General features: G+C 34.1%; 1 protein-coding gene across 1 annotated transcript in view; it reads right to left on the bottom strand.

Moving 5' to 3' along the window:
• The window catches only part of LOC143920093 (synaptic vesicle membrane protein VAT-1 homolog-like), a 90,277-nt gene that overhangs the window by 17,029 nt on the left and 54,309 nt on the right, over positions 1 to 18,939 (bottom strand). The window contains exon 2 of the mRNA XM_077442801.1: positions 6,455 to 6,584. Coding sequence (XP_077298927.1) covers positions 6,455 to 6,584 — 130 coding nt within the window. The remainder of the gene's footprint in view (positions 1 to 6,454; positions 6,585 to 18,939) is intronic.

Raw genomic sequence — 18,939 nt, forward strand, 5'->3', positions numbered from 1 at the left:
GAGGTCAGCTCGCGGGATCGAACCCGGTGACCTCATAAATGGCAACCACCGAGCCATGCTGCTTGAAAATGCATTAAAAATGTAGACTGTAGTTATCAAGAGAGTGACAACTGACCGAAAGAAAACTTAAGCATCTGGTCTATTATTTTGAGCCATTGAAAACCTACTTGTTTGCTTATACAATAAATTGCCCATCTGTTGCTCGACAGATCGCTGCTTAGTAAAAAAATAAGAATACATACATACATCGTAAAATATTATACATATGACAGAATAAAACATTTTATTTATTGAACACCGTTTATGTATTTAATAAATACCATTGAATGCCAATCAAGTTTAAGAAATTTAATAACATAGAATTATACGTATAGTATGTGCATACAAATGTATGTTTGGAAGACCAAATTATGTGCACGCAAAGCTAATAAGGTCAAAGCCTTCAGTTCATAAAAAGAAAAAAACCAAAACGAAATGCACCCACGTATAAATATTTTCCAAAAGAAACTTTTATACGTCTGCATAGTTAAGGCTAAACTATAATATCAAGTGAAATAAAGAGTAATGGCGGAAATAAAAATAAAAATTCAGCTGGTGGGACTGGACAAGTTCCAACGGGAAGCGGAGGATTGCGATATCAAATAAGTTTCAAGGAAAAAGTAGATTGGATCATAAAGGCGGCCGAATTCGGCGAATATTTTCAGCACTGAAACTTCAACATACATAAATGTGTATATAAACATATATATATATATATATATATATATATATATATATATATATATATATATATATATATATATATATATACATAAACATAAAAAAATTGTGCAAAGACAACGAAAACTCCTATCGCATGACAGGCAAAATTCTTTCCTCGACGGGAAACTAACCCAATTAAATAGGAAAGAGAAAGAAAAACAAAGGCCCGACAGAAAATCACGTATCACCTTCTTCGTCTCAAGGTCGAAGGCGTAAAACAATACATAAATTCGAAAAATTACAGGCAAATAAAGCTAAACACGATTCAGGTCCAAGGTCGAGATCGACCTGGCATCACAAGTAGTTTGCAACCCCTGCAAAAATAATCCCTGGCTGCTGAAATGACCGCAAAATCGTAAAAACCTGAAAACACGCCAACGCAACGTACAAAATGAGATTTTCTCAACGTCTTCTCCTTTTTTTAACGATAAAAGTGAGCCAATAAAAAAGAAACGAACAGATCGCAATTCCGAAAATAGTGGCAAATCCAAAAAAAAAAACTGATTTCAATTAATTCTGCCCTGAATTCACAAACATCCAGCCTTTTAGTGGAGTACGCATTAAGTTACATAATTCAATTCTACTATTACATAAATTACATAATTGAATTATGCGATGTACATACATACATATGTGATCAACTAATGGAAAGAACACACTCAAAAATGCGGCATGGGACGCGCAGGTAGACTCCAACTGTGAGAGACGTATCTTCATGTCATTATTAATTGGTAAGATTATATTATTTCAACAAGTTTCTCCTACATTTCGTCACATATGGGAATCACTGTTATTGGTTGACAATACAAGTTAAAACTAACAATAAAATGATAAAATATCACCGAAAACACTTCAGGTGGTGAGTTTTGCACTAGAGCTTTTATTTAAATGTGCAAAACTATACAAAATAAACGAAAGCTATTGAAAAAAACACGCGCCGCATACCCCTCTGTATCTTTACTTGAAGCAAGTTCTAAAACACAATGCCTCTTGGCTAAAGAACGATAAATATGGAGTTAAAAGACCAAGCTACTCTACTAAATGACTAAATTCGTGTATGTAAATCGAACTGAACGTTTTCGTCTATATATGTACCTAATATGTAGATTCGAAACTTTCCAAAGTTACATACATCTGTATCATATTAGTCGTTTAGTTGAGTGTCGAATGCTATGTATACTTAAGTACCAATCGACTAAACGGCTAAATGCTTGAAGATCGGGCGTAACTTTTTAGAGGAGTATTTTTCTATTGAAAATTGTAAATTGATTGGCACTAAATCATGCTAACTAAACTGCTGTGGGTCAAAAAGAAGACTCAAAAGTACGGCAAGGTACGCCTAGGTGCCTCCAGCTGTCAATGTACGTACCTTCATGTCATTGTCAATTCGTACGATCTTATTATTTCAACAAGTTTATCCTACATGTCATCAAATATGGGAATCACTGTTATTGATCACCATCAAACCTGTCAATACAGGGACAAAATATCACGGAAAACACTGCAGGGGGTGATTTTTTCCAAGAATTGCGTTGGCATAGATTAGGCGTGCTTGCATCTTTAGCATTATGTATATTTTTTTTAAATATAAGTGTATTCAACTAAAGGGATGAAAATCGAACAGATGCAACGACACGTTCGTTATTTTGCGATACAAGAGCTATAATAGTGTATGGTACTGGATTTTTTACTAGTTGAGAGTGTGGCTTAATTTGTTTTGGAAACATGTCTAGCAATAAAATAAACTGTTATCGCAAGAACCAATATGGTGATCGTGAGAATAATATATATATACATACATATACATATATCGAAACGAGACGAGTCTAAACAGACAAACAAAGCGCTGATTACAAGAAAAACTGTCAGTCTACTGGAAATAAAACAAACGCGAGCACTAAAGCTCCCACTTTTTTATAGACCAAATGTATCTTTCCTAACTTAAGATTCTTAGAACAAAAGGAAATATATGGACGTGTAATATACATATGTACATACATATATTATATAATATATAAGTTATATATTTCATTATTCAACAACTGGCTGAATACATGTGACAACTACCGACACATCACTAGACAGAAAATATCGATCAAACCCAAATTTGATCAGCCCCGCCATACCTATGTACATATGTATGTGCATATGTAGGTAATCCATACTGTCTGGATTGAACAGATTCGTATAGGTGACGTCGCAAAAGCGACAAAACAAACATGGCGTGCATTAGCCAATTGGATTCGATTGATATCGATTTACAATTTGAGGGTAGCAAGGGGTTGATCGAAAGCACACAAGCTCCCCAACTTTTAATTATGACTAATGTACTTTCGCTGGAAAAGTTACATTCGATACACACACACATACGTTCCATGATTTAATTAAAAGTTTGGAGCTTTCAATTGAAGCACACTCGAACTCCATACTACGTGTATGACTTTTTATGTATGTATCTAATTAACGCGCCAGCGCTCGACAAAGTGTGGGAAATACAAGATCAATCACTAATTAAGCTTCATTTATATTAACTGACCGGCAACTGCACGTAAACAGCAGTACGAAAAACTATTGGTTGGCATATTATGCTTTCGAGCAGAGTAGTCACGGGTTCGAGTCCCATTAGAGTCCCGCCGCTGGCCAGACCTTGATTTGTGACTCCAGGTCGATCGTTCCTCATCAGAGTTTACCAATTTTTCTGATTTTCAATGAAACGGCTCCTGTAAAAATTGGCATCTCTTTTCCAATCTCTTTTGCTATCTTTCCTATCTCAAGTTATTCAGGGTATTGCGGTTCGCCAATTTGATCATAAAATGCTACAAAATTACTCCATATATGTCACTGAGGATTTTTATATAAATATTTATTGTATTGTATTTGAATAAGTGCACAATTCGCTTTGAAGTGATCTGTAATGGTGAGTGTACATGTTTTATGAAATAAAATTTAAAACAAAAAAAAAATAGATAATTCTTTAATATTTTATATGGACATACACATGTACGTGGCGTATACGTAACAGCAGTAGCCGACACGGTATATTCATATTATACAGCAGGACATGTCACCGAAACGTAACGCATGACATGACGTCATAGTAACGCGCCGAAAACGGGCGGTGCTGTACAGTATGAAAACAAGTCGTCTTGTGCGTGCAGTGCTGGCAATGACAGATGGCGTGACATCTATGGAGTAATTTTGTAGCATTTTATGATCAAATTGGCGAACCCCAATACCCTGAATAACTTGAGATAGGAAAGATAGCAAAAGAGATTGGATAATATAAATAGACCTTTATGCGAAATAGCCACGACACATTATCGGGAATGTGTCGAAATTTTAAAATCTTAGCCACACAGATGCAAAAAAGACGGAAATCAGACATTGAATGAACTTTTTTTTTCAAATTTTGAAACAATTGGGAAAGAATGATCAAAAGTGCTCACATCAGTTCAACCCAAATGGACAGGCATACGAATAGAAGCATATAGTACAGGTGTTTCTAAGCTGAATCAAATAATTGTGATAGTTGCATGCTGAAATTCCAAACTTGTATAAGTTTCCCAAGAATTTCATAATAAATTATTACATCGCCGCTACTATAAAATATGTATGTATGTATGTATACATTCGCGTGATATTCCAACATGTAATGTGCTACGTCCAACATTTTCATTTACCACTGAAATTTCCGGCCATAAACGAATTTACACCGCCCCGGGGGAAAGTGCTCGGTTTTTATGTCGAGACATATATTTTGTTTTTCCGACGAATCAAAGGGAACCTTGTTCATTTTAGGAAGCATATATAATGGTGGGAGCGTCGTCGAGAAGCTGTTTAGCGTTAAAATTATAGATGTGGTATTTTAAAACTACATAGTTTACGTATACGGCTTCCCTTTGTGCGGTGAAGAAGGCCAATTGTAACCACTTCAAAAACAAAAAAAAAGAAGGGTCCAAAATACACAACGAAAGCTCAGTTTGCTGAAATTCAATACTGGGGGAAAAGGGAGTATCGATCAATATTGGCATTGTCTACGTGTATAAGTGTTAAAGTCGAACAAAATAGTGGATCAAGTTCAATTCTAAAAGCCACAGGATATAAAGTTCAAGGATAGGAAGACAAACGTTTGATCAATACACGTTTATGCATGTTTTGCCACACTTGTGTAGAGTTGTTTTCACTTTTTTTTCTTCAATTCTATGAAACAATATAAAATAAGTACAGATTTGTAGTAATGCCCGTTGATAATCAAACTTTGTTTTTTGTAAAACGTAATCAACTCTGCAATTTGTCGATAAACTACTACTATGTAATAGAAAAGAATATTATTTGACAACTATGAAGTGATATTTGAACGGGTGGGTTTGGAAAGGAATTGAAACCCAAGGCTATTGTCGCCAGCGGTTTTAGCTTGCGGTGAAAATGTGAATACATTTTGTATCTACTATGCTCTAACGCGTCACTGCGGCCAGACATATAAGCATAATACAAATATAGGCATATAATATCATATAATTCAACCAACAGCGTGGACTAATGGTTAGCATATTAGGTCACGGTTCGATTCCCACTAGTAGCTGTTGGCCAAACCTTGGATTGTGACTCCAGGTTGATCGTTTCCTTTCAGAGTTTTATCTAATTTCCATTGAAACGGTTCCAACAAATTGGCATCTCCTTGCCAATCTGTCTTGAAAACCTCAAGTTATACAGAATTTTGAGGTTCGCCAATTTCTATTACTGATTAGTTATTTCAACAATGAAACAATGAAAATTTTAAACCAGCAGCGTGGACTAGTGGTTTAAGCATATTATGCTTTCGAGCGGAATAGTCACGGTTCGATTTCCACTAGTAGCTATTGGCTAGATCTTGGATTGTGACTCCAGATCGATCGTTTTCTTTCAAAGTTTGCCAATTTTTCTGATTCTCATTGTTTCAATGAGCATCAATTCATTCAATGAGTATTCAATTGGCATCTCCTTTCCAATCTCTCTTGCAAATTCAAGTTATACAAAATCTTGAGTTTCGCCAATTATATTAATGTATTGTATTTGTATTAGTACACTCGTCGCTTTGCAGCGATCTATAAAGGCAAGTGTACATTTTCGATTGAAATATTATATGATAAATAAATAAATATGCGATATATAATTCAAAGTGATTGTAGACATTTTAATTGCCATTCTCTAGCGTAAAATTAACACTGATGATTAAATTAGCATACGCTTAGCTAAAATTGCTCCCTGGCTTGAAAGTTACATAGTTTGATAATTCGAAGAGAGCACTTTGACAAAATTACCATAATAACATCTATGTAAAGCACATTATAAAATAAAATCGAAACTTTCGACCTCACGACGACCCACACGATTTTAAACAAAATTACACACACATTGAGGTCACATAAAACACATTGAACACAATCGAAAATGGATAATCAATATTAGCAGCGTACATATTTTATATCCGAAAATACGTACACACGAGCATCTGCGGAATGAGAACTTGGCCCTAACTTCGAGGGCGCTAGTTACGCCTACGAGTGGAAAAACTTCGCCAGAATTACGTTAAGTATCACGAGCCCTCCTCCAGCTCGAATTGGAGGGGTAATTAATATACCGTGGTCGTTTAATTATTGAGGACAAAGTTGCCGTCTCGTCGCAACGGTAATGAAGGGTTATTGTAGCTCACCTTGAAGTTTTCAACCCCTTCGCCGACTTGTTCAATTTCTCCGGCGCACTCGAAGCCCAAGATGAAGGGAGTCTTCGGCGGGGAGTCAATGGCACCCTGACGGACCATCAAGTCCTGGAAGTTCAGGCCGCTGCGAACAATTAAAAGAAATCAAGTTAGGAAAAGTTGTGAAAAAGTTTGTGAGGCATAATGGTGATTAATGCTGAGCGTCTTGAAAGTACTCGGATCTAATCCGACTGGGGGTTAGGTCGCAAGTTTTGGAGGTTTGACCTTAATTGGTCGGATGTTTCGCTTATTATACCTAAGTATCTCGTAAATAAACCATGACGGAAGGCATTTTCAGTCCTCCTCAATTCATACTCTTGTATCGTGTACAAATTCAGACTGCCTACATATGTACATAGTGTTTCTAATTTCTCGTCGTTTTTCAACTCTGGATAAGGTTGCTAATACTTTTACACGATTCTATTCAAGCGATGAAATGTCCGGACATCCATTTACACATTTCTAATACATCAAACTCTTAGTTATAGACTGATATTGATCATCATTATCACAACTATATCCACTTTTTATTGTTTCTCTTATTGATAAATTTAAGACAAGATTTGTCTTTTAACTGATCTTCAAAAGACAGCATCAGCATCAACATCATACATTTTGTTCAACACAATCGATTGATTCTGAATAACTTCGCTGCTTCCAAAGAGTCTGTTTAACATTTCGCTCGCTATTCTGCTTAAATCCTTTTTTTTTTAAACAAATTTAAAATATGTATCTTCTTACTATTGACTGAGTACACCAGGATTTTGAAGGTTTCTACTTCATTTCTTATTTTGTAAAAAAAGCTTCAAACTTATTTGACAATTGACCTTTCTAAAATTCCTAAATATGAATTTCAATGCTCCTTAGCAGTGTGGAATATTTTCTTTGCTCAAAGATTCAAATTTTAACGGGTTTCAATACTGCTATCAATATTTTAACGGTTTCAACAACTTCATCATTATACACATCGATGTTTAAATTAATTAACGCATTCGTGACTGTTTTGAGAATTTTCGAAAGAATCACTAGTTCTATAATACATAAGTATACATATACATACATACAAACATATACCTGTCAAATTTAACTACCATTTTCAGATTATTCAAGGTTTCTAACATAAGCTTGTCCTTCGAAAAGTGAGAACTGAAATATGAGACCAATATTTAATAAAAATAATATGAGGAACTGAAATATCGGACCACGTGACACTCTCTAGCATTATCAAATACCCATCTCTCCAAGGAATCAGGATTCTTCCGAAGAGATTGACTAATAATTCTGAAATAGCCCTAATAATTCTGAAGAATTTTAAGTCATACAGCAAAAATTATGAATGTTTAAGAGCAGATGAAATATCATTGATGAAAAGATGAGGGGAAGATGCTCGAATAGTACCCAAGAGAATTCAGAAAGAAGCTAGGGTTGTCCATAAGTGTATTGAACTAACAAAGTTGTGAAATGTGTGGAACAGTTTACATACGTACATACATACATACATATGTAGGAGTTAAACGCAAATGTTTTGAAGATTCAGAAGTGAATGCTACAAGGCAGATAGATGTTAATATTGATCATGATATTATTATTTTTAAAGATTTGAAAAATAAGTAATATAATCTTTCAGGAATTGAATCGAATATTTGCCCATTTTAACTATTCGTTGATCGAATATTTGGTTAAAAATTAATAATGAATCGACATAGTTGAAAATTGTAACTCCATCTCAAGCGATTGATCTGATTTTTTCTACTTGATAATAACATGGAATGTATTTCAATAATGAACCATTATAAAAATGAAAACAACGACCTTGAAACGTCTTAATTATAATAACGAGTTCCTTAAACCCAAGCACGACCATCGACGATCACATTTTTACGACGTACACCAATAAAACACAAATAACCCAATAAAAATTTCAATCTGACTCTGATTTAAACTCGATCAAACATTCCAACAGCTATTATACATATTTACTCGACAAACTCCACATAACGACAGATAAATTACACGGCAACCGGCAACCCTAATACAAAAGCGGAGAGACGTTCAAAAGCAATTTACTTTCATTACACCAAGAATGGCAGTTTCGATCAAACCCAACCCCCACCCACACGAAAAAAAGCCACCCTCCCGCGGACAAATGAGCGCCTAAATAGAAATAAACACGCCACTGACGGAATTATTTTTCAGCTGCTTTAAATTGAATGTGCAGGCGCGACGACACGTTCTGGGGTAGGAGTGAGTATGGGGGTGAAATGCACCCCCATGGCTGGCCAAAATCGATAGTCGCAGACCCAGACTGCAGGGGAAATGCACCGCGAAGTCGTTGCTCTCCTCTTCGCAGAGAAACTTTCGCTTTCTATCGAAATCTCCAGATTCGACACTCTGGGGTTATTTTGGGTTTAAACTGAAACTTTTAGGGGGTGCGAGGGAGGTTTCTGATTTCGTTAAGTGTTGCTCCGATCGAATCGAGTTGTAAATTGGGCAATCTAGATCCGACAATGTGGTTTCCTTAGCACCCCGTTTAGATACTTGTGTATGCTTCAATTATCTTTAGTTTGTGACTCAATTAATGTTGATGTTATTCCATGAAATTCTATCTATTTTACGATGTATAATGAAACAAATATATCGAAAATGTATCGCTTATTTGGTGATTTACAGTCATTCTGCAGAATTGCGTCAACGTTAATCACAGTAATAATTTTTCTGCTATATTTACGGTGACCAAACGTGCTTTATTTAAGAGGACAGTCCTTTATTTCACTGTCCTGTCCTTACGATTTATTTATATTCTAAATTTACCCTTTTGTCCTTGATGCAATTTATTTTGATTTTTAAATGCTTTTTATTTTTACGAAATTGTGTTCACAATACCTATATCTTATATCTATTTTAATAGCTACTAATCTACTGATCATTTTATATTTTACAATTTAATTTAATTTGGTTAGTAATCATAGTAGTATATTATTCTAATGTTAATGTATAACATAATAGGAAAAAGAGTTCAAAAACCTATTTACAAATTCTTTATATTCAAAGATGCAATTCATAATTTTTATCAAATCTATTGATTACATTGAGCAACAAAAAAAATTACCGGAGAGGAGACATCAATCTTAACTGAGTTTGATCCACCTTAATTCGAATATGACAATGATTTTTATAGGTTTCTTTTTGTTTATGAGATATAAACGTTCAAAAATGCGCAATTTTTACAGTTTTTTGACTGTTTAAGTCTTTAGCTCAAAATCTAGTATTCATGTGTCAAAAATGAGCATTGTAATCAATAGTCGGATGTTTTTTCTATTGATTGCGATTTTTCAATACTTATGAATGAATACTGAAGTATTGAAAAAATAAACGTACTAATTCGATTGGTAAATGTCTTTTAAATTTTAATAATGTGTAATAAATATTGTTTAGAAATTCAAAATTTTAACTGATTCTTTATATGTCCTTCATTTTCTCCAAAAAAATATGGTAGCTACATACATATATTACTAGCAAAGAAAGTCTAAAATATTTTAATAACTTAATTGATTTTAGTATTTCATTTCAACAAAATTACACGTTGAATGTCAACAGGTACTAGTTTTAATATATCACTTAAAATAATGTATAATATATTAAATTAATAATAAACTGATTTAATGGGTTTATCGTGTAAGTCTAGGGCCAAAGTTCGTTATGTTGAAGTTCAGCACAAAGAAAATCTCATTAACTTACTAAGAACACTATAAAATCTCATATAATACAATATACATTAAATTACATTAAGGGCATGTCACTAAGGGCTTTATGGAACATTGTCGTCCTGCCAAAATAAACATCCCATTAAACAGATAATATACGTTTAGGTAAAATTTGATCATCATATTACATATATTAGAAAGGATATCATGTTTTTTCCTTTCTTCTTGATAAATACAAATATTGTTTTATTTGCACTTCTCTATATGTAGACACAGCATAGCCTACTGGAAGAGTTATTGCTTACTTGTAGAAAGGTCGTGGGTTCAAGTCCCGGGCAAATACGATGCTGGCGAGATCTTGGTGTTTTATTAAAATACAGATCGATCATTTCCTGTTACAATTTTCCAATTTATCTACCTTATTTTTTGTGACAGATCTAATATATTGGTATCATCCGATTTTCATTTCTCGCAAATTTGAATTCGTTGATTCTTATAAAAAATACAACATATGTATTTCTGGCATATTTGCCGTGTATCAAAATTTTTATTGATTGTTCATAGATGTCTCTATGTATTGTGTTTCATATACATATATGTAGATAATTGTACCTACTGTAATGTTTGAAATTGTTAGTACTTACTTATGTACAAAATAATCTAAAAATGTGTGTCCACTTGTCATTCCTGTAATGGCACCTCTGATAAAAATGTATATGTAATAAATAAATATATATTCAGAGATCTAAGATCAAATCTGTAAGAATTACACACAGATTTTTGAAATATCTAACTGCAGATAAATATTGATTTTTCAATCACTCAACTGGATGTCTGTATATTAGTGAAAAACGATATTGATCTGTGATCAACTATCTCGTAAGCCTATTAAGTTTACTTCATCACATAAGGAATATAAATAAAAAGGATTTAAATAAAGATTCAAAATTCATTATTGATGTTAACCGTTTCTTTTCACCGTTTTTTTATTATTTTCACTGAACGTGTTCATGATACATTTTTGTGGGCTAATTTTGAAACACTTCCACTCTTCCGATCGCTTTGATATTTTACCGACATACGGATATTAGCTCGAATTTAAGTAAGCAAATTTCTTCGACATAACGCTTGAGGAATTTAATCATCAAAGTTTCATCAGAATCGGCTGTCAGATCCACGCGATGACAGCTGGCTATCAGATGCGCCTGCTCGCCGCCCCTAGTTAACTTCACAGGTTACATAGTTGAACAGTCATAACAGTTACTTTTTCACACTATCTAAAATAAATATTATATTACAAGATTTCACTCTTTCTGATTTACATTTTTAATTCACTGATAGATTAAACTGTTCGATAAATTACGACTTTTGTTTGGTTCAGAGACGAGATATGACTTTTTTATGTCTCGTTTATTGACTCATTTATTTTTTCTACTGACTCGTTTATTTTATCGAGGTAAGCCAGTTATCAATAGAATTTTTGTTATTAATCCACAAGAATAGTCGAAATATGATTTTTCTAAGCAGAATTTTATTTAATTCTCATATACAGACAATTTAATATATTATCCCTATTAATTCAATTCAGATTCGTGTAAATACTAGTAAATAATAGTAGCGAGCTAAAAACTCGCTACTATTATTTACTACTATTTTTACCGATTTAAAATTCAGCACACTTCCAATTAATCCTTTTAAAAGAAAACAAATTAGTGTGGCCAGAACACTATCCCAATAAACATGTTTCAGTAGAAAATACTCAATATAAAATAGTATTAACAGTGGGAAAAAATCCCAAGTGAAAATACGTATTTTGAATTTTGATTTGAACTGGACGACTACTTATAGAGATTTGAAAGCTGAAAAGTACTACAAATGAATGATAAAATAATCAACTATAGATTCCAATATTCATTTTGAACAGGAAATTGAGAGATTTTGAGACATCGACCGAACAACACCAAGATATAAAAAAATCGCGCGATTTAAAAAACACATATATCTCCGAATCTCGAGCCAATCAACATTTTTTATTACCAGATTCGTGTTTACTGGGCATAGATCTACAAGAAAAGTCATATCTCGCCTCTGAACCATTTTTCGTGTCGAACAGTGTTATTAAAGTCATAATTTTCGACAGCAATTCTGTCTCATAGTGTTTGAACATACATATATGTACAGCTACTTGTAACGAAGCCTACACGTGTAACGAATCATAAACTAAAAATATAAAACTATCAAAATTACAGTTTGATAAAGAGAAAAATACTTCCAAAACAACATAAAAAATTCAACAACACTATCAATATCACAATGCCTTAATTAAGTGTCATCGCATAAATACATGATGATACACGCAAACGTATCAGTCTTGAAAGAGTTCACCTGTGATAATTCACACATATTTTAAATATACATATCATACACACACATTCACCCTCGATATTCCAAAAACGAACACACACTATACTTAAATTCGGTACAAATTAAGAAATACATCTCTCAACTATAACAGCTCCTGCGACTTACAACGTATGGCTTTTTAAACCATTAACGCCCCCACGAAACGATGTCAAGTCTACGATAAACAAACATCAAGAAGTCAACTTGGAACAGAAACCCCCTTATTAACGAAAAAAGCGGCTAATAGACACATTTCGAACAGTCCGGGGGAGGGAAAAGCAAACGTGTCGAATCGCTTGGCCCACTTTCGACAGGAAATTCAACGAATTCATTATCAAAGAAAAAACGTGAACATTCTTTGTTCGAAAAAATACAATAAACATCCGAATCGGTTAATGCGATAACCTCGTATGTAAAAATTTGCATTGTATGCTTATCTGTGGGCTGATGGCCTGCGCAGTCTTGGGGTTATCTCCGACTGTGTGTGTGCACAAATTTGTAATTAATAAAACAATACATGTAAAAGAGCCGACTCTTCAGAATTTAAGCCCACTTTGTAAGCTTCTGAATATTGTCTGTAATTAATGTAGATAGGCTTAATTACTTCATTAAATGCCAAGAGTGGAATTCCTTCCAAGATAATGTTGAAGAATTTTCTGATCTTACAATTAACTGACGTGTACAAATTTAATTTTAATATGTTGAAAGTAACGACTTTTATAATATGAAGACATGTAAAAATAATATTATTTAAAATAAACTCAAATTATAATTAAAATTTTTAAAAAATACGTAAACGAAAATGTCACACTTACACGTCAGTTTTATTAAAATAAATTATATCAAACCATAATACTTTGTATATAAGCAAAAATTTATCTTTTAATTAAAAATTTAATATGTAAGCAGCAAAAATTAACTATGAAACAATTTTTCTATGAAAATATAATTTTCTAAACTAAGAAAGCTGCACGTTCGCTATAACTAGCAACATAGCTCAGTGGTCAGCGTGTAATGCTGTCAACTGAGTGGTCATGAGTTCATTCCCAGGCCCGGTGCTGCTGGGCAGACCTTCAATATGTGACTACAGGTCGATTGTTTCCTATCACAGTTTGCCAATTTACTTGATTTCATTAAAACGGTTCCACCAAATTGGCGACCTTCCTCATCTCTGGCAAAATTCGAGTTTATAGCATCTCGAACTTGCTGATATATATATATATATATATATATATATATATATATATATATATATATATATATATATATATATATATATATATATACGGTGTAAAATTTTTGTCTAATTTGTCCATAGATGTCTCTATGATGCTCTTTAAATTATTTACTCATGTTTGTAATTTCCCAGGTATAGGCGAATTAGGGTTTGCCTGTTAGGCCTTCCTTATATGTATAAAATAAATAAATCAAATGATAAAAGACTTAGGAAATTAAATATGTTTGTGATAGATATGAATATATCGTCCTGGAAAACCAGATTGGTACAAGTTTTAGAACTTAAACCAGCTTTTCTCAAATATGTCACTTGTACCAGTCTGGTTTTCAGGCAGTCCATATGTTATTTAGAAAAAATGAAAAAAAACTTGGACAGTATGCTTGAATGGTACCCAAGAGATTCAAAGAAGACTGACTACAAATGAAGTGGAAGGGAATAGGATGAGAATAGGTAGATGATTGTAGAAAAGAATGGTAGATCGTAATCCGACATTGATTCGATGATGAAAACAATATCCAAGTAATGGAATGACAAATTTATTTACTAACCCAACCCAAAATTGAAGTGCGCCGATGGAAAGACCCATCCGTAGAGGGGAAACCCATCCGAAACAGATAACGAGATAGATCTTAAAGTTTGATTGCGCAAACAGTATCGGAAAGTACATACAAACAGCGCGATAATTACATTTACAAAGACCCGTACGCATATTGTAATGCAGAACGTCATTGAAATGCACCCCATCGTTTACGGTGAGTGCATCGACCAATTCCGGGGAACGCGACACCGGAGTGGAAAACATGCATTATATACCCACACACAAAACCCATTAAAACGTGATTGAGTACGGAGAGAATTCACACAGAGCTAAGGGGACTCGATTTATTATTATTTCAGTGGAAAAAAAATTATAATAGGTACACTTTTCGTGATCGATTGTATGCGGTAACCTCGTGTGTCGACCTGAAGTTAAAATTAAAACTGGCTTTATGTGCAGTCGACGCCAGACGTCTGGGCGCTACCCTCACACCCCCATCGGAGTACAGGGTGTAGTCTATGGGGGTCACCCCCTCGACCCCCCACTAGACGACCCACTGTTTTAAACCGCAATCCTTTCACCGACAGGAAAAACCTAAAACCTACCCCTGCGGTGGTTGCCGGCAACGGTTTATCGTTGGAAAAACCACCGAAGTAAGCTTCGTATCGAGTTGAATTTTCATTTCTTGTTGTGGAAAGGAGCTTTCCGTTGAGGGAAAAAAGCTCCGGAGATAATATAAATCAGCGATTCTTAACCTTTTACTCTCTTTCACAATCGGGTCTAATATATATGCTGCACCCGTATGAAATAGTACCTCTAATACTAACCATTCAAAACTCCAAGTAATCCGAAATAACTCACTGAAAATTCAGTTAGTCGTAGATATTACTAAAAAAAACTAACAGATTGTATGAAAAAACCACTAACAACCACACTAATTAACTTGTGACGAGTCTTGATGATAGCACAAATAACCAAAACACCATTTTCTTTCAGCTAACTTGTCCAAGATGTGTTCCAATCAATCAAAATATACTGATACAAAGTACATAGTTAACTTGAACCACGGTGTACTAAATCAATATGTTCTCTTATTATAATAACTGAAATACTGCGACATGTTATATTATCTATCCACATACATATGTATGTACTTTTGGGTACTACCCGAGTATATATTTTGTTCTCTACACACATATTTATTACAATTGACATGTTATTTTAAGAACGGACAACGAATATGTATTCAGCATTATAGCTTAGAACTCAACGTGTAATGCTTTCAAATAAATGATCATGAGTTCATTCCCTGGCCCGGTGGTTTCCTATTAGAGTTTGACAATTTATCTGATTTCATAGAAATGGATCCACTAAATTGGCAACCTTTCCTATCTCTTGCAAAATTCCAGTTTATAACATCAGGAATTTGCTAATACATATATATGTAGGTATAAATATGCCACTCTGTAAAATGTATGTTCTATAAATATCAGTATTATCGAATTATAGATGTCTCAATGATACTATATAATTATAATTGTTTATCGATGTTTGTGATTGGCCAAGAAGAGGCATTTGGGTTACCCTTTTGATAAAAAAAAATATATATATAGACCAGCACGGTTTTGAACAAATTAAGTCGACAGATTATACATATAACAATAACTTTTTCAAATTCAAATTGTGCAGAAGCACTTTTTGAAAGATACGACTCAACCCCAGGCATTTAAGCAACACCTGAACGAGAACAGACCATAATTAATTCTGAAAAGTGAACAATGCCTTCCCTCCCGTTGAACCTCATTTTTTTACACCTGAAAAAGAGGAAGGGTTGCAGCTGCTCCGGGGCGATTTGAAATTGGATTCCTTACCGGAGAGCAAACAAATCTTGGATCTAGAAAGTCTTGAGCGTGATTTACACCCGGTGAGCCATAATGACGTGGCAAAAAGTGAACGTGCCCTGAAAGGCGGAAAGTGAAAGGGGCATAAAAAGATTCGCGGAAAATGATTAAAGACCAACCCCCCATTTCGCTCATAAAACGAAGGGGTTGTTTGCAAAGCGGTTCTTCAGGTCGACTCTTTCCTTCTGGAAAACCAATAACTACCACCTCCTCCCCTGTTCCAACCCCTACGGTTAGACTTGACTCATTCGATGCGAGCTGCATTATTACGGAAATTTTTTTTAGTGTTGTTGTTACGATATTTCCCCCCTTTCACGTACATATATACAGTAACCCGGAAAATTTGCGAGGAAAGTTTCTAAGGGGTGGGGGTTTGATTGTTTCCGCTTTTCCGACACCCCTTTAGTTGGTCGATTGTTTTAAGGTCTGGCACATGCGAGCGTTTAATACTTTCTCCGAATTAAGGCCCGTTTAAATATGCATACAGTAAGTAGTCTGTAAACGAAGAAAAATCATCAATATAATATGTGTAAGCGTGTTCACATATAACTTGCATGAATGCATCAATAGGAAATACACTAATGATATTTTGTCATCGCTCTTTATCAGATAGACTTACGTATATCTAAACAGATATAAGTGAACCTTTAAAGGTCTATTCTCATAATCACACATTACGGCAACAGCACAGCACAGCAGCTCACATACATGACAGTTTCTATTCATACTATAAAACAACACACGTTTCGCAACGTTCAGACTTATTTTGGCCAAGGGCAAGGCAAAATCGGCTTACATATAAATCAAAGAGCGCGACGATAAGGTACAATATTGCTTGCATCGTATGATCAAGATAATATGACGTTTCCAAAAATATTCAAATGCGCATGCGCACTTTCATTAGTGCAAGAGCACTCGCTAAAATGACGTCACGTGATGCGTGAATATTTCCAATGTCTAAAGAAATCCCGTTTTGTTAGATTCGTTACGGTGACATGTACTGCTGTATAATACGAATAGATTTTATCGGCTTCTGCTGTTACGTCTACGCCACGTAAAATATGAATGTGTCCATATATGTAGAATGTACCAAAGAATACTTTTCTAATTGCTGCTTACGTGCAGCTGCCGATACGTGCTGTGCTAATTAATATGAATAGATCTTAAACTGGCAAAGTCTGAAGTTGTAGTTTGTAGTTGGCAATGGTGATCCTAGCTGTCTTTCAATGATTAAAATATTATTAAATAACAGACTGAACCTGGATCTAACTGATAAGGCTTATATATTCAAATTACAATACAGTTAGTCTGGTGATATCAGTTGTGATCATCGCTTTCTGTCAAAATTAACCAATAAGTCAAATATTAGATATAATCATGATACTTTCTAGTTTTTTTTTTAACAATATTGTCTCAAGGAAGTCTAAAGTGTCATAGGTTTTAGTCATAAATCTTACGAGATATTTATTTGCTTACAAATAAATCTCTACCTATCTATCGAGATCTAGCAGATTTATCATGTACCTCAGTTGTTCGTAAATTATCATCTCGGTACTTGGTGTGACCCCAGCTTTAATCGAATGCGTAAACTTTGTGGCGCCATTTGGGTAGGTTAAAATTAGACGGAAAGAATATCAAAAGTATGCTCGTTAGTGAACGATGGGTTTTTTGTTCCCTTTTGGTTTTTATGTTATCTTAACTGTGTGGACAAGCAGAAGATCTGAATAAATATTTACTTTGGATAGACAATTTATATCGGGACACTCCAGATGTGTGGCCGACAGATGAGAAACAAATTACACACTCTGTCAGTTTCAAACAACGTATTGTGTGTACATTAAACGTATACCTACTAAAGTGCTTATTTTATTTGTACCGGTTTTAAGTCAAATTTAGTAAAGATGCGAACCAATTATTCAGTAATAAAGTGCAATAATTAATACATAGATGGCACTTTACATACTCTGCTTACAGAAATTAATCATTCAATTGTTTTAAAAGTATTCAAATCCCACTCGTATTTTGGATTAAAACCCATTATATGTATGTATGAATTATCAATATGAATTACTTGACCATTCTGTGTATATGAATTATTAATTACACACATGTATCGAACTCCGCTCGGATTAAAAATCGTATATAATATAAATTAAGAATTAAATAATGACATTTTGCAAAATAATCACCCATTCACTCAATACCGAACGAAGTTGTACTAACCGCGAATAATATGCTATGCTTTATACTGAGAAGAAGCCATTTTAATAAAATAAATGATCTTAAAGTGTTTATAAATATATATGTAAGCACGACAACAGCAAGGACTACCATTTCATTATTCGTTGGAAAAGAAAGAAGTATTTGCAATGAAAAAACGAAAATATGCATCAACTATTTCCCAGCCGCACTGCCAATAAACGCCAATTTGCATTGATCCAAATCTAACATTAAAAATCTCATAACTAGACTACGGAAACTCATTGATTGGGTCAAAATCCTTTTCTTATTGTTATCTTCGTCGAAAAGCCTTTTTTTGGTTGGTATTTTTACGTGTATTTTTATTTGGGATTGCCCTAATGGGTATGCTATGCATGCTCATATCTAAAAACTTCAATAGTGAGTTTTGTATTCATATAAAGAACTAGGAAAATAAT

This window comes from Arctopsyche grandis, chromosome 12, assembly GCF_051622035.1.
Source record: "Arctopsyche grandis isolate Sample6627 chromosome 12, ASM5162203v2, whole genome shotgun sequence".
Classification (NCBI taxonomy): domain Eukaryota; kingdom Metazoa; phylum Arthropoda; class Insecta; order Trichoptera; family Hydropsychidae; genus Arctopsyche; species Arctopsyche grandis.